This window comes from Harmonia axyridis, chromosome 1 (assembly GCF_914767665.1).
Source record: "Harmonia axyridis chromosome 1, icHarAxyr1.1, whole genome shotgun sequence".
NCBI lineage: Eukaryota > Metazoa > Arthropoda > Insecta > Coleoptera > Coccinellidae > Harmonia > Harmonia axyridis.
Window position 1 is genome coordinate 39,969,316 of NC_059501.1, and position 26,314 is coordinate 39,995,629.

General features: G+C 34.6%; 1 protein-coding gene across 28 annotated transcripts in view; it reads right to left on the reverse strand.

Moving 5' to 3' along the window:
- The window catches only part of LOC123671378 (phosphatidylinositol 4-phosphate 5-kinase type-1 alpha), a 101,072-nt gene that overhangs the window by 30,800 nt on the left and 43,958 nt on the right, over nucleotides 1-26,314 (reverse strand). For all 28 annotated transcript variants that reach the window (XM_045605188.1, XM_045605179.1, XM_045605201.1 and 25 more), the window contains 4 exons: nucleotides 14,169-14,380; nucleotides 10,453-10,594; nucleotides 9,712-9,887; nucleotides 8,219-8,434 (listed from right to left, as the gene is read on the reverse strand). In XM_045605188.1, coding sequence (XP_045461144.1) covers nucleotides 8,219-8,434; nucleotides 9,712-9,887; nucleotides 10,453-10,594; nucleotides 14,169-14,380 — 746 coding nt within the window. The remainder of the gene's footprint in view (nucleotides 1-8,218; nucleotides 8,435-9,711; nucleotides 9,888-10,452; nucleotides 10,595-14,168; nucleotides 14,381-26,314) is intronic.

Consider the following 26,314-nt stretch of genomic DNA (forward strand, 5'->3'; position numbering starts at 1 on the left):
ATTACTACCTGCTATTGTAGACTAGTGGTGAGAGCAGTGCTGCCAACCCTACCTAAATTTAGGTAGATCTACCTAAATTCGAACTATTCTACCTATCTACCTTTTTTGAGCTCGATCTACCTTAATTCAGCTCCGCGCGAACTTTACGTTTTTAGATCAACGACATACCGTTTTACCAGTAACGTGACTATGAAAAAAATTTATTCCTTATTAACGCTTTCACATCTTAATTTTTACGCACGCCATTGGATACGAAGATCTCCGGATATCAGCGGCGGAGTTGCAGAAAGATACAGATGCAAAGAAAGGACCGAAATGGGCAATAAACTAATAAATAACGATGGCTGCGCCTCAATACGCACTTGCTTGATAGAAAAATAGCGATAGAAAATATGGTTGCATGTACGTAGGAAAAATAGATAGGTTCGTATTGCTCGCAGATTAATTGAATCGATCCTTATGCTTAAAAAAAAACAGAATAAAATAAGATCGTCGAAAGGAATAAGATGAGACCCTCTGAATGCATCGAAGGCTGCTGTCGGGAAGCAATAAAAGACCCTTTTGAGTATTAAAATAATAAAAGTTTTTGAACAACAAGCGTTTTCTTGCAAATTATCCACATCTGTTGAAATGAAATATTTGAAAGACTATTAATTCTTTCGTGTTCAAGTAGTAAAGAAAACAACTTTCTCTAAAGCAGGCTGTTTTAGTAGAATTGCTGAATCGGGATATTGCGATTTTGACGAAACAGAAAAGGTGTCGTTTTGTATAGGTAAGTTTTTTGCTGAATTTATCTAAAATATGAGTGCCAGTGATAGTGGAGGCGAAAAAACAAGTCGTGGTCTATTACCGAAGAAAAGCAACCAGACCTATAAGAGTGATTGCGAAAAATTATCATTATTTTATATATATTTAAATTTTAAATTATTACATAAATATATTTCTTTGTTTTTCAAATTTTTTTATTATGTAACTTCTTATATTTTTTCATTAATTTATCAATCATTATCAATTTATCATTAATAAAGTATAATTCTATGGACTCAGTTCTTTCAAAACTCCTGAAAAAAAAGGAAAAAATAATCTACCTAAATTTGGCAACATCTACCTAAATTTCGAACCTCTATCTACCTTTATTTGAGTTCAGTGGGTTGGCAGCACTGGGTGAGAGTGAAGGGATTGCAACCGATACGATTTTGATTTTATCAAATTTGTGAAAACCTGAGTAGTCTTGCCAAATAAGTCCAATCACCCCTAGAAATTTGTTTTAGAGCCTCATCTCGACAATTTTTGCCAAGTAGGCAATTGTAAAGTTAAAATTCTTTGTATTGATTGATACCTAACCTAACTTGAATCAACCAATACCTGACGTAGACAAGCAATGTTAGATTGAACCATCTCAGATTTCGTCGGCCTGGATGATAAGTCCATGATATTGAAAACATGTTTATGAAAAACAAAGATTGTGGAAACTTACTTATCAATGTAGATTAATGTTGAAAAAATTATTCAAAAACCCCATAAAAATTGGTGGTTGTAAGAGGAAAGATCTAGAATTTCGTTTTGAACTGAGCAGTTACGTGGTGGTATTCCTTCTCAAGTCATGAGAACCATAAAAAATCAAAGCAGGATATCGAAAAAGAAAACCTAATATTTCGGAGGCAAAAGGTCCAACAAATTTGCGTATATGTAACGAATAACAATTTCAAGCAAAATTTAGAGCCAAATCGTCTTCAGAATCATAGAAGATTAAAAAATTCAGAGAATAATGATAAAAGCACTGACAAGGAGATTTGAGGAGATCATACAAGTCATTTGCAACATCATATAATACATGGCCGAAATGTTGATAGTTATTCTTCAATTTAATATTTCTTGATTTCACGAAAAATTCAATAGAGATAAACTTCCAAGAAAATTACTTCCATACTCAATCAAAAAGAGTTTCAAGATAGAGCAATTTTAGGTTTGGAGTATTTCAACTTCGTAGTTATCTTGTTAGCCATGATATTATGGCAGAGGACAAGAAGCTAGCACAAAAGTTGATATGTCATTCGGTAGCACACTAAATGAGGTATTTCTTGCTGAAAAGAAAACATAAAAATATGACTGATTTTGTTCACTTCAGAATTGTGATATTCATCTCCTTAACTCGCCCGCACATAGAACTTCCTATCTTGTAGCAAATTTAATGCCGTTTCCAGATATGTGGTCAAATTTGATATGGCTTCGAGGATAATATAATTGATTTTATGAAAAAACTGGAAATATTTTGTGATATCAAGAATTGTTAAATTGAAGAATAACCATCAATAGTTCGACCTTGTGTTATAAAACATTTTTTGTTCCAATAAACTTGTATGATCTCCTCTTGAAGTTTTCTTCGCAAATACAAATACTGTGTTTCAAGAGGTAGCTATTGCGCATTCATTGACTTTTTATGTTCATCATTGGCGCACAATATCGGTAATAATTTTTTTTTAAGGAAAAATGGTATGCCTTTGAAATATCTCAAACTGAAAATCATTTTATTAAATCCTCGTTCAATTTGTGATAACACACTCTATGTCTTTTTTTCGTGTCGGGCTCTATTTTAATGAATATTTCTTCAATTACATATTTCCCGATAATGTATAAATATAAATAATAATTTTTTTTAACAGAGCCCCCTACGAAAATTGAATTAGGGATTCAAAACTTTCCCCTACTCTTCAACCCATCTGTAAGTTTACGTTGTTTACATCGCTTTCGAGTCAGAGTTGTCAAGTGCTCTTTCAAGGTAGAGTTGTCGAGTGCCCTTTCAAGGTGACTTGTTCTTAAAATTTCAAGATGGGTAAATATCAAGCAAATAAATATTACCTTTCGACGTAATCGTCATCTTCGAAAATTCAAAATGTAAGTTAGAAACCGTACTATATGTATTTCAAATATAGTATTCATTTTCATAGAATATTATGGAATATTTCAAGTGCAATATTTCGAATGTTATGCGAATATTGAAGAAGCTAGCGAAAATATAGAAGTTCATCAACCACGTGAACTTTATCAAGATTCGCAATCCATTGTTGTGGAAAGTTGTTTAGTTAGAACAGTATGAAAATATTTCTGATTCATGGTCATAGCATTCTATGTGAGGATACAGTTGGGCTGTTTTTAAATCTGGAATAAAAACCACAGTATCTATAGAAGGTAGAAGATCATTTGATCTGGATTTTTCTTCAAACAGATTACTGAAATGTATGAACATTCAACATTCTGAGATCCCACTGACCTTCCAGTGTAGCCAATGTAGGATGTGTTTGATGGAGAAACGAATACAGATACTGGCAATAATTTCAACAGGAATTGGATATTCAACTGCTGCTGAGTTGTTTAAAGATTTGAATGTACCATTGACGAGTGGCAACAACTTATAAAAAGCATTGTGAAGAGGTTACAAGTGTCATTGAGGATGGAAAATTATGGATTATGTAAATATTAATTTCATGAAATTTGAGTCCTTCTTGTTACGACCGCGCAATTTTGTTTTCTTTAACTTTATTTTTTATTTATTAAATTCATTTCAATTTTCATTTAATTCCTTATTTCAGTCTTTCCATTTCATTTCAACTTTCAGCATATTTGAAATTCATTCATATGCATGCAAAGTAAACCATATATACTTCAAGCCCCCTGTACTTCAAATTTTTCTCCTTATGTCTCGGCGACATATGAAGATTCAAGACAACTGAAATTTTCTGGAAGGTGTCGATCAAGATTTAAAGTGTTTCAAAATTCAAAGGTATGTTCTACAGAATATCAACTGTCTCAGCGAACAATGTTCGGTCAAGCACAAACACCTTAAATATTAGAAAAACATATATTTTGTGGCAGAATTAAAGAAAAATATTTATGTTAGCACTGTGCACAGTTAATGTAAAAAATTAACTCTACAGTAGTTTAGAGTTTGTTTAATGTATTTATTTTCTTGAATAAACTCTCTTATTATTATTATTATTATTACTTACTACCCTGACATCTTAACTAGACTCAAACACGACATTCTAAATAGATGAAAATAGAAATGGAAAGAGATCGGTCAAAATACTGAAAATAAATACTTCCTCATTCATCCCGAGCTCCCCAAAAAAGTACCGCATATTTTTGAGTTTGATGTGAATAAAAAGTATTGTTGCATAATTACGAGAATGAAAATCAATCACGGACTATTCCCTGAGCATTTCAACAAGATTGGTATCACAAATTCTCCCACATGTGCAGAAGACAAAGAAATTGCAGATCTGAACCATCTGCTCTTTAGTTGTAGCAAAACCAGTGAAACGAACTGGGACCGTATTCTCGACAAGTGATCTTTCAGAACGTATACGTTCTTCAGTGTAATTAGCACTGAAAGAACGTATACGTTTTGAAAGATCACTTGTCGAGAATACGGTCCCTGATTGGAAAACTATTAAGATAAACATACAACTTCCAGTAAATCTTCTGGCTCTTCTTGCCTCAGAGAATAAAAACGTATATGATATTTTGGTAGAACACGTTATAAACGTTATATAACTCCGCCTGTGGCTAGCGGGGGTGGATTGAGTAGCCTTCGTTGGTCGCTGCCGGTCCCAAGCCCGGATAAAGGAGGAGGGTTGGCGAGCAAGGTTAGCAGCCTACTCGCCTTAAAACCTTGAATGCTCAGAAGGATTTAAATAGGCCTCGGAAAAGGACGGATTCAACGGCAAAGACATTAGCAGGGAAAGGAAATGTATTGAGGGTGGCAACGTGGAATATTCAATCTTGGAACAGAAAAGATCAGGAAGTGCTGATAGAGCTTGACGAGCATAAGATAGATATATGCGCGATTAGTGAGACAAAGAAAAAGGGCGCTGGAACCATCAAGGTGGGAAACTACGTGCTGGTTCATAGGGGAGTGGATAAATCAAGGAGAGCGCATGCAGGAGTGGGTATACTGATCAATAGAAGGCTCAGCGATCATATATCTGATGTGGAATATATTAACGAGAGGATAATTATGGTTACTCTGACAACGGTGACCTCAAAAATCAGGATAATTTCCGTATACGCGCCCGACACTAATAAAGCGAAGGAGGTAAGAGAGAAGTTCTACGAGGAATTACAGAAAGTGTTAGATGGGGTATCCCCAGAAGAAAAGATACTACTGATGGGCGATTGGAATGCTCGGGTTGGCGATAATCCTATTGCGGGGGTAAAGCAGCGGTTTAATGAGACAACACTCAACGAGAGTGGAGAAGATTTAATAGAGTTCTGTTGTTTGAACCAGCTCAGGATAAATAACACCTTTTTCGATCATCGGCTGCAGCATAAGATCACGTGGAGTAACACCAGAGGGCAAACATCCATGATTGACTTTATTCTAACCAATAGAGAGATTCACCCAAAACAAATTTTGGACGTTAGAACCCTTTCATCTGCCAATATTGGTTCCGATCATGGGCTGGTACTGTGCAGGTTGAATCTGGATCTTGCACGCAAAAGGACGTTTCATAAAAAATCTGAGAAATTGTGTATTGAAAAGATTGACGATCCAACAACCAAACATCTATATGCGTCAAGACTATCGCAGAGACTTCAGGCGGGCAAATATGACAGCCAGGAAGTAGATGACGAATGGAGAGAGCTCAAGAACGCCATGCTCATAACAGCAGAGGAGGTGCTAGGAAGGAGAACTGCCAGCACTATCGGCAAAAGAAACAGAACTCCCTGGTTTGATGAGAGAGTAAGAAAATTGGCACAGGAAAAGAAACAGGCATTTTTACAATATAAGAGGAACCCAACATCACAAGAATATGCAGCCTACAAAACAGTCCGTAACAGTAACAATCAGTCAATAAGAAAGATCAAAGAAGATTACTGGGAAAAGTATGTTAAAGACATGGAACACGACCTATATGGAGTCCAAAGAAATATCTGGAGAACGTTGCGAAATCAGAAAAAGGAAATAACAGAATACGTTCAGATACCATCAATAAAAAGTAGAAAATGGCATGAATACTTTAGTGAACTATACAGCCTGCAGGAGGAAAACTTGGGAGAGGCAGAACGAAAATGGCTCAATAGAAACACTGCAAAGCTGTCTTTAGATGCAGTGAGAGATTCCATAAGAAAACTGAAGACACGAAAATCTCCCGGGCCCGATGGAGTATATAATGAGTTTTTCAAACTCGGTGGCGAATCCATGGTAGTGCGCATACACGAGTTGTTTTCCCATGTGCTGGACACGAAGAAAATTCCAAAAGAGTGGAAAAACAGCTACACCATTCCAGTACACAAAAAGGGAGATAAGAAAACGCCAGACAACTATCGGGGAATTTCTCTGCTCAATACTGTTCTTAAGCTTTTCACATCTGCAATAAGGAGTATAATGGAGGAGCTAATACCAATCTCGGAGGAACAGCAGGGGTTCAGAAAAAATCGGAGCACAACTGATGCTATCTTTATTGTCCGACAACTGGTGGAGAAATCCATTGAATTTGACTGTCCCCTATATATGTGCTTCGTCGATTTCACTAAGGCTTTTGACCGGGTACAAAGAAACGATGTGCTAAAAGTATTGGACGAACACCATGTCCCACACAATCTGATCGAGCTGGTCTACGATATATATTCGGATACATCAATTGAAATAAAAACAGCAGATGGTTTCACAGAGCCTATCACCGCGAATATGGGTATTCGACAGGGAGATTCGCTGAGCCCCTTCCTGTTTAGTCTGATAATGGACCGCATGATATACGCTCTGAGAGGGAAGAAGGGATTCAGCATAGGGAGCCACAATATAAACATCGTCTGCTATGCTGATGATACGCTTCTTTTGGCGGGTTGTGAGGATGACCTCCAGAGGCTGCTACATCTGTTCAATATTGCCAGCAAACAACACAACATGAAGATATCCAGTGACAAAACTAAATGCATGGTGATAAGTAAGGAACCTGTTCGATGTAAATTAGACCTAGAGGGTGTCGTCATTCAGCAGACAATGAGCTTCAAATATCTCGGAGTTGAAATCACCAGTCACAGAGATCTCTATTCGGAAGTCCAACAGCAGGCCACTAAGGCGGCACAGATAACTGGATATCTGAACACAATGGTGTGGCAGAACAAGTACATGCTCCAGGAAACAAAGGTGAGACTTTACAAAGAATGGTGCGCCCAATTATGACCTACGCCGTAGAAACCCGTGCGGAAACAGAGAGAACCAAACAAAAGCTCAGAACGATAGAAATGAGGATCCTGAGAAGAATTTCAGGGGTGACATTGAGGGATAGACAGACCAACAAGTCAATAAGACAGAGAACTGGTGTACAGGATGTTGTCAAGTGGAGTAGACAGAGAAGGAGGGATTGGAGAGACCACGTTGATAGGATGGAGTCAGATAGAATAGCAAACATCTGCAAGAATGAACAACCCAGAGGAAGGAGAAAGCCGGGTAGACCACCAAAAAGATGGGCTCAAAGCTGGTTTTCCTCATCTGCAGAATAGACCAAGTTTGAATGGATGAATAAATAGAATAGACCAAGGCCAAGCAAACAGGGAACTCCCTAGCTAAAAGAAGAAGAAGAAGAAGAAGACGTTATAAAAAATGGCATACTGATATAAAACACCTTGTGTGAATTTTATGTTTGTGGTTGAAGAACAATGTTCAGTGCCAACTCAAGGAGAGAGAAAAAAACTGCAGCAAACGAAGGAGGATCGCATCCACCTATGATTTATTGGAATTCAAGGAGAAAACACCACAACAGACCAGCTAGTGAAACTACGCCGAAAGTAGGAAGTAATTTTATTATATTAAATCCATACAGTCCACTGAAGTTGAAATCCTACAACTGATTTTTGTACCAATTTATCGAATGCATCAATTACATACTATTCGCTATAGGTAGAGATATAATTTAATCGATTGAAAATGTTGAGTACTTATTGATTTCAATGACTATATTTTAAGCAATGGAAATTTGTTGGCTGATACGCATGCATATTTTTCGATTTTCTAGTTTATTGATAGCTGAAGCCATCAATAAATGAACACACACACACACAATGAATTGTGCTTTCAGGAGGACACAAAACGCAAAGAATTGCTTTTGAATTGGTAGAAATTAGTTCTTCTGATTAGATGAGATTCATGAAGCATCAGTAAAAGCTTAATATCAGTGAAAAAAAAAAATCTATTGAAAAATAGGGTAGAACTTACCGATCTTTCTTTTTGTTCAAGATCCAAGTTGTGTATTGTGAGTAGAAGACTGTAGTCCATAATTTTAAAACTCTCCAGCACTCGGCAATCTCTCTGTATAGTTTTGACCAATGCGTTATAAGTATCGGCCTCCATCAAAATACCCTCCGGGTGGTGCTCCATGAAGTCTAAGTCTTTATAAGTAGGAGTTCTCTTTTGGCACTCTGCTTTCGACGCCTAAAATAACATTAGTTTTGATAAATAAGTAATAATGAGTGCATTAATAATAATAATAATAATCTTTATTCATTCCCTTCAGACATATAACAAGTATGTATGGGACAAGTCAAAATACAGTAAACAGAGAAATACATTCTACTAAAATAAAAAATAAAAAAATATTATCTTAGCTATCAGTTTTACAAATTATCATCAATATATTCTTTAATACTATAATAAGCTTTGGTATATAATAGCTTTTTTATGTGCTTTTTAAAGGCAGAATACTCAAGCATTCGAATCTCTATTGGTAGATGATTATAAAGTTTAATCCCCTGATAATATGGGGAACTCTCATATTTAGAAGTTCTATGCCGAGGAATAGAGAGAATACATTGTTTCCTGGTGTTATATTTTGTACCATCAGATAACTTCATGAAGTTGCTGAAGTTTTCCTTCACATAAAGAAGACATTTATATATGTAGATGCAAGGAACTGTCATAATTTCATAATTTACAAAATAAGGTCTACAAGAATCAGGCACGTTCACCCGAAATATCGCTCTGAGTACCCGCTTTTGGGCAATTAAAATTCTGAGTTCTAAATTATGTTGTCTCTTAGATTAATTTTATAATTGGTTAATATGAAGAACTGAATACTTTCCTTATCAATACCATATTCGTTCTAAATTTGATATTTCTTTTCCAATTTTAAATACTTCCAGATCTAAAACTTGCATTAATGCTAAAATTGTGTTCAGAAGTTTTTGCGAGCTCCTTCAGTATACTTGGATAAACTTGAATAGGTGTGCAAACATTTGCAGAGCAAATTTTGAAAATAGTGAAGAAGGTACCAATGTAAATGAAAGGCTTTCAATAGCAAGAACAATAGCTTCACAGAATGTGGTACTCTTTTCAAGAATTTTCTATAATATTTCATTTAATTCCAAAATCAGAGCTTTTCATTCAAAACAAGTTTTAGAACACCAAATCGCTATTTTAGGTTTAACTCATTTGTCCCTTTGTGAATTTTTGCGTGATTTCTCTTTCATTGTGCCTGGAGGAAAAAAGCGTCGAATGATGCTGTTCAACATGCTGAATTTGACATTCCTTTTCGTCGGAAGTAGAAAAATAGATAACTGTCTACATCGAAGTTTCCATACACCTCACATCAATCCACTAATTTCGGGGAATTGCATTAATTAGCTTTAAATTCATTCAACATATATCAAAACTTGTTATTTATTATAAAACATATCAAAAAAGTACTATTTCATCATGAAAAGCCTAGTTACCTTTCTTTTGTAAGTGCTTCCTTTGAGATCGTATTTCTGGTGCATGTGTATGGACGTAGGCAACAGATTATTCATCACTACCATCCTTATGTTCTTACTATTACATTGATAACAATAGAGACCGAAGAACTTCGGTAATAGCGTCCTAGGGTTTTGATTGAGATTCATGTAATATCCTGAAATAAAGCGAAAGAAATAATTATTTTTCTCGGAGCTGAATTTCTGAAACACCCTGCAAATTATATCGTAACAAAGGAATAATAACATCGAAAACCCTAGAGTAACCTATATTTCCCGATATGAAATTCTATGAGATGGTTCTTGATATTCAAGTGAATTTATATTTTTTTATTCATTGATAATAATAATAGAACAATCTTTTAAATGTATGGGAATACTTTCAATCGCAAGTTGGCTATTATCGTTTTTCTGTCTTCTAAAAGGATACTGTCGAGCTGAGAGAGGCAAAACAGAGTAGCACATTTCTTGGTACTAATATTAGAAATCCCATCGCTACAAAGCCTTTTCCCTGTGAAAAAAGAAAGGCTTCCTCTGATATTTCTTTTAGATATGCTTTTTAGAGGAATAACATTACTTTTAAAAAACTCATAACAGATATCTCAATCGTAGAATTAAGGTCGAGTTTCAAAGATTAGATCTTATGAATAAGTGAAAAAGAAAATAAATTCTTACCCTTGCTCATATATTCTCACAATTAATAAAAAAATTTAAACAACTAACCTGGCAGAAGTTTCTGTAAAAATTCTCCCTCCTTGTGCTGAACAGTCTTAATAATGAACTCATCATCGCTAGTTAAATAAAATATAGAACCACTGGCTCCAGGATTTGACAATTCTCGTAGAGGAGTATCACACATCGACATCTGAAAAGTTAATAATATAAAAACTTGTGATGATATATTTCCATGATTTCTTATTTCATCAATGAATGTTCTAAGTTCTTTGATGGTTGAAACATGTAACTATATTGAGGGATTGCAAAACTGGAAAGGTTCGACTTAAAAAATTAAGGTTATAATATAAACATTTTTGTTATCGAAAATTTTTTCAATAATCCGAACTATCCAGGGTGAGTCTTCGACTTGTACATATATTTTAACTGCAGATTCTTGAGGTTAAAAGAAACACTTTTTTACTTCACCATTTTAAATTTTAATAATAAGCTATGCCACTCTTGAAAACAAGCACACTCAGGTTTTTCAACCGTAAGATATACATGTTCAAACTTGGAAGTGAGCTTTGGGACTAAAATAATAACGTCGACACCTAACAAGGAACATCCAATCAATGAGGAGGTGCTTTTTGACGAGAAAATTTTCTATGAGTAAAAGTAGGGAATGATGTGCAATGTAAGTGCTCACAAAGCATGCACCCGTAAAGAAATAGTATATTGGGAGAGTGTGTTTTGGAAATAAAACAAGTACCCAAATATTTTATGGCAGATTTCATGCCCCACTGTGCATCGGACGGAATAGCATATTGTGCAACTAGCCTGAAAGGCGAGTAAGAAAAGGACTTTCTTCACAGTGTTCACGAGTGAAAAAAGGACTTTCTCCACATGTTACACACTATACTTTTCCTACAACTGCACAAATTTAAATAATTCTTGTAATGAACCTAATTCAATTCAAAATGGCCTTCGTTGACATAATCTGTTCATTTATTGCGTTTGCATAGAAACGACTTCTCAAAAACCCAATTTCATTGGTCTACCAAGCGAGGTGTGGGCAAACTGCCGTGTGGAATAATATTTCTCACAGTATGAGCAATACATAGTTTTAAAATTGAGTAAGATATGAAGAATACACTACTTTTCATAGCAGTTGTAGGAAATAGTATATTGTGCAACAAGTGGGGAAAGTCCAACTTTTCTCGCGAGTGTGGAAGTTTGTGGCACGAGCCTGAATGGCGAGTGCCGCAAACACACGAGCGAGAAAAGGACTTTCTCCACATGTTGCACACTATACTTTTCCTACAACTGCACAAATTTCAATAATTCAAGTAATGGACTTGATTCAAATCAAAATGATCTCCGTTGACAGTATGTGCTAATTTATTGCGTTTCCATAGAAACGACTCAAAAGCCCAATTTCATTGGTCTACCAAGCGAGGTGTGGGCAAAGTGCCGTGGGGAATAATATTTCCCACAGTATGAGCAATACATAGTTTTGAAATTGAGTAAGCTATGAAGAATACGCTACTTTCCATAGCAGTTGTAGGAAAAAGATATTTTTGTAATTGATTTTTGCGATTCATAGATATTATTGGGCTCATTTCATCCTTCGAAAACAAATACATTGTAGTAAAACATTTTGCGTTTACTTTTTCTCTATTTCATACATCCTCATATGACCATTCTATATTACCCTCCAATTTTTTTGACCGAACAAAAATAAATTTTAAACATATATCTCTGCAAGCATCAAATATAATTTCATCTCAAATTTTATATCTGGTACTGTTTAGATTTATTTTGAACTTTTCATTGACCCAATATTTCAGTTTCAAACACATTTGTTTCCACGTTATTACACCACAATTGATTGTTATTCTATATATGCCGACTTTAATCTAAAATGAATGAGTTAACGCAATTTCTTTGGCAATAAATATTGAATAATTTTCTCTTGATTTCTATTTAATTTTCGATAAAAATACATAATTCAACTTTCAACCACACATATTAGCTCTGATGTTCATCTGCAATAATTTATTATCGTTGTTTATGTCAATTTGTACATGAGTTACCCATTTCATCTTTGAAGGTAGAACTTCCAACATCGAGCGTTGCTGAGTTTAAAAGCACAAAACAATATAATGACAAAAAAATCCCTTCAGGATAACAAGCTAACCTTAGAAGTTAGAATAAATTCTGTTCTAACTTAAGATATTTACACTGTGTTTTGTATTTAAGTTATATTATGCATTGAAGAATGTTATGAGTATGTATTCAACGAATGATGGATAAGCTGGACTACACTTGCAATTAAATTTGTTCCATGTGTGCAGTTCCACCTGAACTGCAGTTATATCCAGAATTAATCCAATTAATCTATGTACTGCAATTATGACTTTGTTATGTTGTTGACCATCTGGTATTGAATATATTTATTTTACAGATAATTCTCAATTACATTCTTCAAGCTATCGTAGAGTCTATTACTCGATTTGCCTTGATTTTTGCATTTTGGTTATCTTGGAAGTATGTCAATCATATACTCTAGGATGAAATCATTATCGAATAGCAAATGAATAGAAATATTCAATAACATTAAAATGTATTTTAGTATGTGGTGGTATATTTCAATGCTTGAATGACCTGAAAAAGAATACAGTCATATTCGGTAGCATCAGTCTTTAGTGGGATTTTAAGATCTTGGTTGGTGTCATTTTATAACGTGACTATTTTATGAAACCTTTTTAGAACATGTGCTTCGAGAGAAACTTTAATGAAGTATCTTTATATTATCAGAGCTGTGCCAAAGCTCAGAAATTTGTGAATTGTAGGAGTTGGGGTGATCTTATTCGATTAATTTCATTTTCGAACTAAGTCAGTAACTGCTTCAATTCTGAAATTTGGGGCGTGACCGTGACAACAAACCATTCATTTCTGTGAGTTTTTTGGCAGAGTTACATGTAGCCAAAGCACCCAATTGTTTTAATTCCAAAGATATAATTTTTTTAGAACAAATAACTCGAAAACGGCACATTATATATAAAAATATGAGAATAGTTATTAATAATACAAGTGCAGAAGGCATTGATATTCTTCCACAAGTTCAAAATTCAAAAACGAGCCACGAAGTGGCGAGTTTTGGAATGAACGAGTGGTAGAATGAGCCTTCTGTACGAGTATTATACGTTATTTTCTCTAATTCATTGCATTTTCATTGAAATTAATGACATATTTCCATAAATATATTTTAGTGATTTTTGCATTGAAAAATGTTGGTTGGCAGAACTGATTTCTTTAAGGCAAATTGATGAATTGACAGATAAAGCCGTGGCGGAAAGTTCGGAGTACCAACATAGAATAATAAAATGTAACCATGAAAACTGTGCGTTTCTGATATATTCTCGCACGATTTTGTTCTACAAGATGTGGAAGAATGAACGGAATAACCACAGAATTAGAGAAATACTCTTACATTTAACAAAAGGTCCGATATGCATTGGTAAGCGTTCACTTACTTCTCTGAGAAGATTCATCACATCAATGAAAAACTATAGTCCGAAAATCATTCTCTTCGACAAAACCATTTGCGAGATATAATTAACAATCAATTTGTTTTTGTGTTTCAACACCCTGTATCTTCTTAATCGAGTGAAACCGGCAAAATAGCCGAAAAAAAATGTATCTTATGTTTAAGGAATCTCCTGCAGAAATATATGTGCAAGTCAAAGACTAACCACTGTATAAACCAAATGTGTACTCACAAGAAAGTCATCAGGCTGAATACCAAACAAATCCCTGAAGTATCTGAATGCAATGGGCGCGTAGTTCTTGAACTTGAATTCCGAATAGTGGTGGGCAGGGGTGTGATTGGATCCCTCTCTCGGAAAATTTGTCGTCTCGACCGTCATGAAGTCCTGCATCAACAGATCTCTCTCGGGCTTCGACGCTAATCCTCCTACAGCATGTTGGATACCTGGAAGAGGAAAACCACTTTGGTGAAACTCATGTCGTATCAACAGTTACTTGAAACAATTGATATGTTATGAAGCTGACGAGCAGTGCACACGTCTGCACGAGTTGCTCCGATAATTTCACCATGAATACTAAGTTCATACGATGTTATACGTGTGAAAGTGGATTTGATCGGATGTTTGTCTATAAAAGTTGCATGAATAGTATATTCTAAAACAAGTTGCAGAATGAGCTCCTATTCCTATGAGTGTTGGAATTGCTTTCTGCAACGAGTATTAGACGATATTTTCTCTATTTCAGTTAAGTTTTGTAAAATGTTGTCGAAATTCAATGTAAAATTCAGATTACATATCCTAGTGACTTTTGTATTTTATCTTGGCAGTTGGTGTGACTGTTACGAAAATTGACAGATTACGGAATTTGAATGTGAATCGTACGTTTCGAATTCTGAAATAATTTACAATTACGCATTAAATTCGTGAATTATGTTTGACGAAATCGATTTTACACCACCAGAATTAAGAGAAATTGCAAATAATGTTGAAAATCATTTCACTAAATCCAAATTATATTATATTGACAATTTTTGACGTTTGTTGAAATTTGATAGGATTGGAAGTCAGTATAGACAACTACAAAACGAAAAATATAACTGAAAACGATGATGTAATGAGTTCATTGCAACACTGTTTTTAGAACTGTAATGAAGTCATTACGATACTGAAATAGAGAAATGAAATTATCAGTGAAAACTCAAATGTTATTATTTTTTTTCATCTTGTAAACTGAAAAGGTTAAGAGTTTAAGAGTAGCTTTAGCTAATCTTCGCCTTTTCGGGGCAAATGTATGTACATTTGTTGAATAAAGTCGATTTATGATTATTATTGTAATATGGAGATATCAATATGTCCAGATAGGGAGGTCCCTTAGCTCCTCATTCACTGTGAATTGCGGTATACCCCAGGGAACGATCTTGGGTTCTCTCATGTTCATGGTTTATTTGAATTCTATGTTTTCACTGAACAGTAAGGGCTTAAGCTGATGACACCGCAGTATTTTAACAGGCCGATACATGAGAGAATCTCAGAACAGAGGTAGAGGAGGATTTCACAAGGATCGTTGATTTCCTTAGTTCACAATATTTGAGTATGAATTACAAAAAAACCTACTTCATGCTATTTTCTTCTACATCTGCAGGAATGCCCTCCTTCCGGTCGATGTTTTTCAATAATAATAGATGCATACAAGAAATAAAGACAACAAGTAAGGTTAAGTATCTGGGAGTATACAAGGACAATCACCTAAGATGGAACAGGTTGATTATTTAGTTGGGAAGTTGCCCAGGTTCAAGGCTTTGAGGGAATTTTACGATCTGGAAATTTCAAGGACGCTATATCTCGTCCTGGTACAGCCCCACTTAAGTTATGGCATATTAGGCTGGGGTGGTGTGACGAAAAGTTATTTGAAGAAATTAGAAATAACGCAACAATGGCTACTGAAGATAATATATCGAAGACCTAAACGCTTTCCCACTGAGCAACTGTATAGAGATGCAGGAATTATGGACCTTAGGAAGCTGTTCCTCCTTACTTTATCGATCCATCAGAGAAAGAGTTTCCTACTTGCGAACATGAATGAACATCGCCATGAGACTAGAAATAGAGGCAACTGGATAATATTTCCGCGAACTTTAAAAACGATAGCACAAAGATCTCATATATACAATAAAAGAGGTTAAAAATACGCCTATTTTGAATGCCTTCAAGAGAAAAATTAAAGAATGGATTAGAACACTGTCGACATGGGAAGTTGCACAAATGATTGACCTGAAAAATTAATATGTTCGGAACTGAGATAGGTACTCGGGTTGGCCTGACCTGCACAACGGTGTTGCTAGTGATATTTTTTGTATTTTGGTTTTATTATTATTATTATATATTAATGCATACTTGATAATTTCACTGGTTTGCCAATGAAATTGCCTTCGGGAAAGATATATGTATTGATGTTTAAATTGTGTTGTTGTGAAATAGAAATTTTGAGTTAGTATAAGGCACATTTGAATTGTATTTTTTCCCGTTTTTTTTTATTGAATGAACATCATTATCATTATTATTATCTCTTTTGTTATGATTCATGGTATGTTTTTTATGAATATTTTGAAAATATATCAGTACATTGTACATATCATCAATTCTTTTGCGAAAAACGAAAAGTTCGGAGATGTGTAAAAAGAAATATCCCTTATTTCGTTTTAAACTGAACAGCCATGTGGTGTTCCCTGTCAAGAAAACCACGTCTACACCATCAAAGCTAAACAAATTCAAAAATCAAAATATAAACAATATAATACACATCGACTATGAATGGATTCAGCAGAAAAATGAGGAAAGCTACTTTATAAAATTCGAGGAAAACACCGACTTGGCGTTTGAGTGCTCGCATTCATACGCCAATATAATTAACTGAGAATTCCGAAAGTCTTTGTGATTAAAAGTTATATTTCTGCAAGCTATTGGAAGTAAATGAAATTCTAATTACACTCCTGGGCATACACTATAGTAGAAATATTTCAACATAAGCAAAAATACAAATTTGATAAATTTGAAATAGTATCGAGTGACTTTCATTGGATATGAGAAAATTTGTCTGAGGCCGTCTCCGAAAAATTTTTCTTAGATAAATTAGGCTTATCAAAACGAAAAGTGTTTTTGGCCCGATTCTCCCTACTCTTTTAGAATAACTGATTTTTTTCACATACAGTCTCTTTTGTACAAGCCAAAGTGATTAATCCTCCGCTACTGACTTATCCATTGAAAATATATCTAGCATTTTGACACGAAATATCAAGCTTTAACGATTCGAAACTTATAGTCCGGGGGCCAGGTGCAAATTTGGTTGATTATTTCCTCTCGAGAGATACTTGGTGAGATGCATCAGATAATAGTAATAAAACGCCTCGTGAACGTCAGCTATGACTCGGTTTGGGGGGGGGGGGGGAGAGCGACGGCAGCCCCCCAAACACGAAGAGAAAAAAAATACATTCAGTCATTTCCTCCCAACTGAAAATTTGTCAAATTGTAGCTAACCCAATATCTAGACGAAAAAATACAATCAACTGGCTATAGCATGGTGGATTATACGTCAGCTGGTGCCTAAAACATGAAAAAAAAAATTATATTTTCAATGACAGCTCTGACAGCGACTCTGATACTGAATCAGAGAGCTCCCGGCCTCTTCTGTATCAATATAGAATCCATCTAATCATAACCAACTACTGAAAAAAAAACATTGCTAAGACAAGCTCAATTCTTTATCCGAGTCCTACTCCAAAGAAAGCTCTGTAATCTAAAATAACATTGCTCATCAAACCCGGAAAGGCTTTTTACACTTCAGAACAAGATCAATCAGCTTTTCAATAATCGGAAGCAGTTGTAGATAACTGAGATATTATTTTTGTAAACGGATTGTTGGTTCTGGGGCGTGTGTCAAGTAGGGAGAACTTTCTCACGGAGATTTACCTCTCTCAATGGGACGCGAATACAATGTTATAACAGGTTTGAAAAATACATTCGGAATTTTATGAAATTCAACCTTATTCCAGATTCATGATCCAGTGGAACTGTGCAACAATGAAAATATGTACAATTGCATGCTGCGCTGCGGCTTGATAATCGCGTCAGTGTTATCAGGTCTACTGATAAGTAGATCTACCGATTTGGCTATCAATCTACTGATATACTGATTCGCATACTAACGATGGGTTCCATAAAACTCCGATAGACCCCCTCAAAACCATCTTTTATTCGAAACATTTTCACGTAAGATGTTTCCCTTTCGAGATTTTTGACTGGTTCATCGTAGAAAATTCACCCGCTATATGTAAATAAAAAAATCACTGTGATGATCATACCGAATTTCTACAGGATCGTATAATCGTATCTGTGTCCTGACACAGATAAAATACTCATCAATATCTAGATGAAATAACTAAGAACCTCACATCATAATAAATCATAACCTGCAACAGTTCTGTGGTCTCTAATAGGCCGTATGTAGGACGAGCGCTCAAAAACCCAAAAAGTCAATGATTTTCTCGACTTTTTTTCAAGAACAAGTTTCAAATGAGATGTTCGAAAAACACTATATCCGGCACTTAAATGCCATACGCATTCATTAACTTAGGCTTCCTAAAATCCCCCTTTGTGATCCTAGTGAACTTTGTGATTTTTCCAACATGACATAAATACCTATAATGTAACGCAATTAAAATAATGTAATGCTGACAATCTCTCATGACAATGAACAATGCATACTCCAGGTGACTGATGTAATCCAAAATTGTTGACGATAATGAAATCACGATTTTCTGAATGCCAAACCTTTCTCGTTATGGAAAACAAAAGATGGCTGAGAGAGTCCTGTATGATTCGTTCAATGATAAATTTGCTTTCGCAATATTATTTTCATACGAAAAGGTTCAATATCATTGTTGTAATGATTTGCGCCAATTTCATAAAAAGGAATAATCCAACCAGAATTCATTATTTCCCCAACCTTCCTCTTTCGATTATTCTCTCAGATGAAGAAAAAAACGCAGATTGGGAATCCGCTAAATAATAAGTAACCTTGTAATATGAAGAAATATTTACATATCAACAATGTTGGGAATCATTTCTTATGATTTCATTTCATTGCCTCGGTCGTTACTCAGTAGAAATCCATTCAATTCATATTAAATAATAGTTATTTATAATACAAGTGCAGAAGGCATTGATATTCTTCCACGAGTTCAAAATTCAAAAACGAGCCCGAAGTGGCGAGTTTTTTAATGAACGAGTGGTAGAATGAGCCTTCTGTACGAGTATAATATATTATTTTCTTTAATTTATTGTATTTTTATTGAAATTGATGAAATATTTCCATAAATATCATTTAGTGATTTTTGCATTGAAAAATGTTGGTTGGCAGAACTGATTTCTTTAAGGCAAATTGATGAATTGACAGATAAAGCCGTGGCGGAAAGTTCGGAGCACCAACATATAATAATAAAATATAACCAGGAAAACTGTGCCTTTCTGATATATTCTCGCAACGATTTTGTTCTACAAGATGTGGAAGAATGAACGGAATAACCACAGAATTAGAGAAAAGTTATTTTCATTTTCACTATTTTATCATTCGAAATATAAGAAATTTGAAAGAACTACTGTGTTGCGAAACAATTGTAATTCACATAATAAAATAGTAGACATAAGAATAACTGCCTTTTAATAAGAATTTATTGGGATATAATCAATTTCACTATCTCTAGTATAAAAACCGATTGCTCTTTGCATTGGTTGAAATAAGGGATTCATCAAGTCAAGTAGACATTGACATTTTAACCAACTATTTGACTTGAAAATCAAGTTCGTGAAAAATTACATACTTGAGCTTGGCTTGACTTGATTTTAGATATTTATTGCTTGACTTGATATCAAGCCACTTGATATTACTTGAGTTTGATATGCACTCGTCGCACAGCATATATTTCTGCAATCTCGTGCGCGCTCAGACCAAATAAGGGGATTCCTCGAGCGACGAGAGACTGAAGCATTTGCCAGTATGACTTCATCAGTAGTTTTCTCACATTTCTATGAAATCTATAGTTAGATTTGAGTTGTTTCAAAAATATCTTTCCAAACATGGCCAAAATGGCCAAGGATCAACGGCAGCATCTTCAGCTCCTGTTGAAAGACAATTTTCCAGAGCTGCTCTTACAGTTACAAAAACCCGCAATAGGTTGGGCGACAAATATATAGCCTCATGTGTCTTGGATCCTGGATGGAAAATTATAAAATCAAACAAAGCCTCGAGGTCTCTCAATATTAAGAAACTTTATGTTATGTATTTTCGATTCTTTTAAAAATATTAATAAATGAAAGTGTTTTTTGCAAGTTTCCTTCTCATTTCATCATTTTTCATTGATGTGACACTACACAATAAAATTGCTAAAAATCAAGTAGCTTGATATGATTCAAGTACATTATAAATAAATACCTCCTTTGACAATTTTTTGGTATTATATGAGGCCAAACATCAATTAATTCGTGATACAAAACTAGGCTTGGGTATTGACGGTGTATCTGCACTTCTCTTCGTGAATGAACATCTCATTATGGTTAGGAATTTATTATATTAGAAAGTCCGCAATAATGCCAAGGATGGACAAGTGCAAATTTGTGTAGGGACGAAATTCTAATATCATAGTTGGTAAGATTGATACTTATATATGTATACAAAAAGTATACAACAGGCCAAGCGGATATAAGGAAAATATTCCCTCATTTCTATAAAAATCATGATATCAATAATTTTCGAATTAATTAGGTATGAATTGATAAATCGTGCTTTCAATAAACTATCAAGGTATCTGAGGATTTTGGACCAAATTCCACTATCACTATATGTAACTTTCTGGCACGAGCTTAAAATATTTATCGTTATGATAGGTCCCCTGATTATTATAGTACATACTTATAAACATTGTAAGCTCGTGTCCTGAAATGGCTGCTAGAAAATTGCTGATTATTGGAACGTGTGATGGGAAGAACAACTTCGATATTTAATTATTTAAGATAAATCATTACGATATGTTTGTATTTTTGTATTCAGAAATGATAAATATTATGAAATTGATTTATTAAGCAATGACAGTTATACCAACATGAAAAAATCAGCAGCAACATTAACCGTAGGTACGTCAAATGTCGTGAATATTTTAGTATGGATGCAATCTTGAAATTATAAACGTAGTAGTAGCAAATAGCACAGAGTTTTATTTGATTTTCTCAAAATTCAATAACCCAAATCTTTAAATTCAAGAAGAATTTGAGTATCATCTCTATTTTTGAGTGCTCGTTCCCTGAACATAATTTCGTCGCAATGTCGGTAATTCGCGAACGAAAAGATATTAGCAACTTGATATCTCCAGGGCACCTCGTTTAATGGATATAATTCAACTGGGCTTTGTACTTTAAAACTACAGATTCGATTAAAAATTTGCATTTGGATATGAAATTACAAGTTGTGTACAAAATTTCATGTAGATCGAGTAAAGATAGAACGATAGATAATCCATTCCGTAGCAGAATATCGAAAAAAAAATTATATTTCAGTGACAACTGACCCAATCGGGTTTCGGTTTTGCATGTTTGTAATACAGAGTGTTTTATGTTTTCAGTGCGAATGCAGGACAATTTGGATAGTCTGAATAGTTCACATATAGCAGATTATTTTTTTTATCAGAGTTCACTTGCAGCACATTCTTCAAGCGCTAATACTAAATAATAAATTCAATTGTTGTTCGATAAAAATCAGCGAATTATATGAAGGTACGCATTTTCGATGAATAGTATTTTGATTTTTGATAGATATTAAATGCTACATAAAATGCAAATACGTAGAGTGGCAGCATGTCCGAAAGGCTTGTTCAGTAGAGTATTTAGTGTAATTTATAAGCGTACATTTGTTTCTGAAAAATTGATGTACAGAGTATACTAGATGTTACATCAAAAATATTATATCTCCAGAACTTTTTTTTGGTGAACAATTGTAGTTTGAAGAAATGTAAAAAGAAACTTTGGTTTTATTACCCATATTTTTGTTTGCTACCGATTATGAGAAAAAAATCAGAGACTCTCTCAAAATCCTGAGGAAAAACCAAATTATTGTGAATTACCAGTTAGGATATGTGATGAATAAATTGACTATTAGTTTTGGTGTTTATTTTGCCGATCTGTAACAATGATCCACAGATTCGATGTACTTTTATAATCGTATAGAAAGAAGGACTACAAGAAACACCCTGTATCTCTAAAACAAAGCGTTTGCGAGCCCATTCTTATACGACATTTTTTTCCTGAAATTATCCAAGGAATCTCCTATTTTCAATTGTACCAACAATTAATAACATCCTGTGGAATAACAATTCTGAGCCAAAATTTTGAATTGATAGCATCATCTGAACTATAAAATTTCAAGCAGAATATCGAGGAAAGAACCTTATATTCCAGTGACAACAGATCCCAATGAGTTTAGTTATGGCAAGTGAGTATAAAATGACCTTTTCCAGCCTTATGCAAAATTTCGTATTGATCGTGTTATCACAATTATATAAAATTGAAGCAGAATATTAAAAAGAACTACATGGAAAGAATTGCACTTATTAGGCCGTTAATTCATGCTTCCATTACGCCCTTGGAGACCGGTAGAGTATTTGCAGTTTTATGTTCTCTGAGTACAGAATCGCTCTGAAGCTTCTGACTTAACGCTCATTTTTTTTTACAGTGTTCCATTTTGAAAATTGATGCGATAAAATAACCGACAAAGACTATCGACGGGTCATAAAACGTGTATTGACTAAGATGTCTAAAATTCAGGTGTATCAACTGATTAGCTTTTGTTTTGCCAGTTTTGAGAATATTAAATAAGCTTCGTTATGTCAACTGTAGGTGGCGCTATCAACAAATTAATATTCTTGTTATTTATTATTTATGAGTTTTGTGCCATTATGGACCTATATATGTATATCTTCCATTATAGTTATGATCTACGGAAGTAATTCTTGTAATTGAAATACCAATAAACTCTCTCTATTACAAATATTTGAATTCATTCCAGTAAACGTTTCGTGTTTTGTTTCACGACTTTGCACGATCATACTCGGTTACACATCGCTTTTGATTGGTCAGTATCGGGTTTTAATTAATGTATCCAATCAAAATCAACGGAAATGACAAGTATGACATTGCGGCGCCGCCACGAACTAAAACTAATATTTTCAATTTGGTCGAATGTCATTCCATTAAAAAATTGACGAGTGCATTCACCATGTTTTAAGACATCTTAGTATTGACCGATCAAGACCTTGGCTGAAGTTTGAAATCTATTGAACTGTCAAAAATGAACTGAAATTGAACACAGAAAACTTTTGATCGATCAAATCACCACTATAACAGTTTTATGAAACCTTCCATAAGTGTTGAATTTTTCCTAGCAAATGGAATTTTATGCGCGAAAAGTGAAAAATGTTTCATGATTAATGGTGAAAACCTTCGGAAACTCGACAAAGCATGCAACAATATTCTTGCCAAAAACTCAATAAGAATTGAATAACAAACACTGTATTTCCCGATGAGGTATATGTAAGAATAATGAATAATTTATCATTATTAAAACTGATAAAAAAATTTACAGGAATTTGAACATATTTCTATAAAATAATCAGTCAAACATCGCCAACGTTTCGAATACTGTGCGATTCTTTTTCAAGGCCAATAACATTGATACCATTGAACACTGTGGAAGTGTACTCACCATGTAAAGGGTGTTTTTTTTTTTCGAGGTATATAACATTAAGTTGGCATTACTGTTCAAGATGGCGACCGATTTAACAGCTGTCAAGTGATTTATTCTCAGTTTGGTTTGGCAATTCATCATGAATAGACTCACGCCTGAACAACGTTTGCAAATAGTGCAATGAAATTTCGAAAATAATGGTTCAGTGCGGAATACGTATCGCGCACTACGTCCATTTTATCGTCGACAAAATCGTCCATCAGAGCAGTTAATTTGATTAACCATGGAACGTTTTCGCACAACGTTTACTCTTATTAATAACTCGCATCCCCAGAGACAGTGCGTACAGAAGAAGCTATTGCTGCTGTAGAGCGTAGCATTGAGGAAGACCCGAATGAGTCTATCCGCCATCGAGCACAGGAGTTGGATCTGTGTCCATCCACTTTATGGAAGATTTTGCGGAAGGATTTTGCGTGCTTACAAAATCCAACTCGTGCAAGAATTGAAGCCAAACGATCATCAAGTAAGGCGTAGATTCCCTCAAGTCTCTACGATGAGTGGATCCTGAGATATAGCCGCTTACCTCGCTTATTTGCCCACCCTGTACAATTCGCTCGATTCCCAATTGAAAACAACTACTTTTAACATTCTACCATTCCTTTTTTTCCTTTCGCTTCCCGTACTTTTTCAATTCTTTTCAAATACAAATGTACAGGGTGGGCAAATAAGCGAGGTAAGCGGCTATATCTCAGGAACCACTCATCGTAGAGACTTGCGGTAAAAAATTTTGCCACTAAAGAAAACAAAAGAAAACACTGGAAATTGTTTTGAAGTTCATACCTCCACCGCTAGGGGGCGTAATAGCTATCGTCGAGTAGAAAAACGCATTTTACTCGAAAAATTTTCATATTAAGTTGGAAAAAAAATATCATCACTGTGAACCTTGAAAAATTCTCTATCTGTTTGAATTGTCACTTTCGATTTTGCGACATCAAATAAGGGTGGGGGAAAGATAGAAATCTGACTGATTGAAATGTCTGTAACTTCAGTTTGGCTCCACATTTTTGAGCAAATTAGATCTTATTTGAGAGACAATATTTTGTTGATTAAGGAAAAAATATACTCATGATGAATTTGATTCAGCTGCTTCCGATAGGGAGCGCTAAGTCAGAAGTTCTTTGTTTTGTTCATTTTTCTCTGAAATTTCAAATGTAATGATAGGATTTTCTTAACAGAAACAAAAATTTCATTGAATTTGCATGAAAAAACCTGAAGGTCGCACAGCGATAATTTCAGGCGTTCAGAAGTTATGGCCGAAAGAAGATATTCTTCAACTAATGCACTGCGAAAAACCAAATTGAGTCTTCAAGTTCTAACAGAAACAGAAATCCCATCAAATTTGTATGAAAAAACCAAAAGGTCGCAAAGCGATAGCTTCAGGGGTTCTGTAGTTATGGACGAAAAAAGATATTCTTCAACTGATGCACTGAAAAACTAAATTGTGTCTTCTTTCGGCCATAACTCCAGAACGCCTGAAGCTATCGCTTTGCGACCTTTTGGTTTTTTCATAAAAATTTGATGGGATTTCTGTTTCTGTTAGAACTTGAAGACTCAATTTGGTTTTTCGCAGAGCATCAGTTGAAGAATATCTTCTTTCGGCCATAACTTCAGAACGCCTGAAATTATCGCTTTGCGACCTTCAGGTTTTTTCATGCAAATTCAATGAAATTTTTGTTTCTGTTGAGAAAATCTTATCATTGCATTTGAAATTTCAGAGAAAAATGAACAAAACAATGAACTTCTGACATAGCGCTCCCTATCGGAAGCAGCTGGATCAAATTCATCATGAGTATATTTTTTCCTTAATCAACAAGATGTGGTCTCTAAAATAAAATCTAATTTGCTCAAAAATGTTGAGCCAAACTGAAGTTACAGACATTTCAATCAGTCAGATTTCTATCTTTCCCCCACCCTTATTTGATGTCGCAAAATCGAAAGTGACAATTCAAACAGATAGAGAATTTTTCAAGGTTCACAGTGATGATATTTTTTTTCCAACTTAATATGAAAATTTTTCGAGTAAAATGAGTTTTTCTACTCGACGATAGCTATTACGCCCCCTAGCGGTGGAGGTATGAACTTCAAAACAATTTCCAGTGTTTTCTTTTGTTTTCTTTAGTGGTAAAATTTTTTACCGCAAGTCTCTACGATTAGTGGTTCCTGAGATATAGCCGCTTACCTCGCTTATTTGCCCACCCTGTACAAGGTGTTTCACGTAAGCGGGTCACTGGATTTTGTGGCTTATTATTCGAGCAACATTGAAAAGTGACCCATCAAGATGATGGTATTTTTTACGAATAAATATGTTATTAGAAAAACTATCGAACCAGAGCAAGGAAAGTTATTGAGGAAAAACGGTTTTTCGAAAAAAAAATCGCAAATTTGACTGGTTTTTGAAATAAGGATGTTTATAGACAATTTTGCATAAATCGTTTCTTCAATCGAACTTCCGATTTCCAAGAAAATGGAAATTTTTTTCTGCCAAATATACTTCACAATATTTTTTCATATTTTCTGAATCCTCAATCGATTC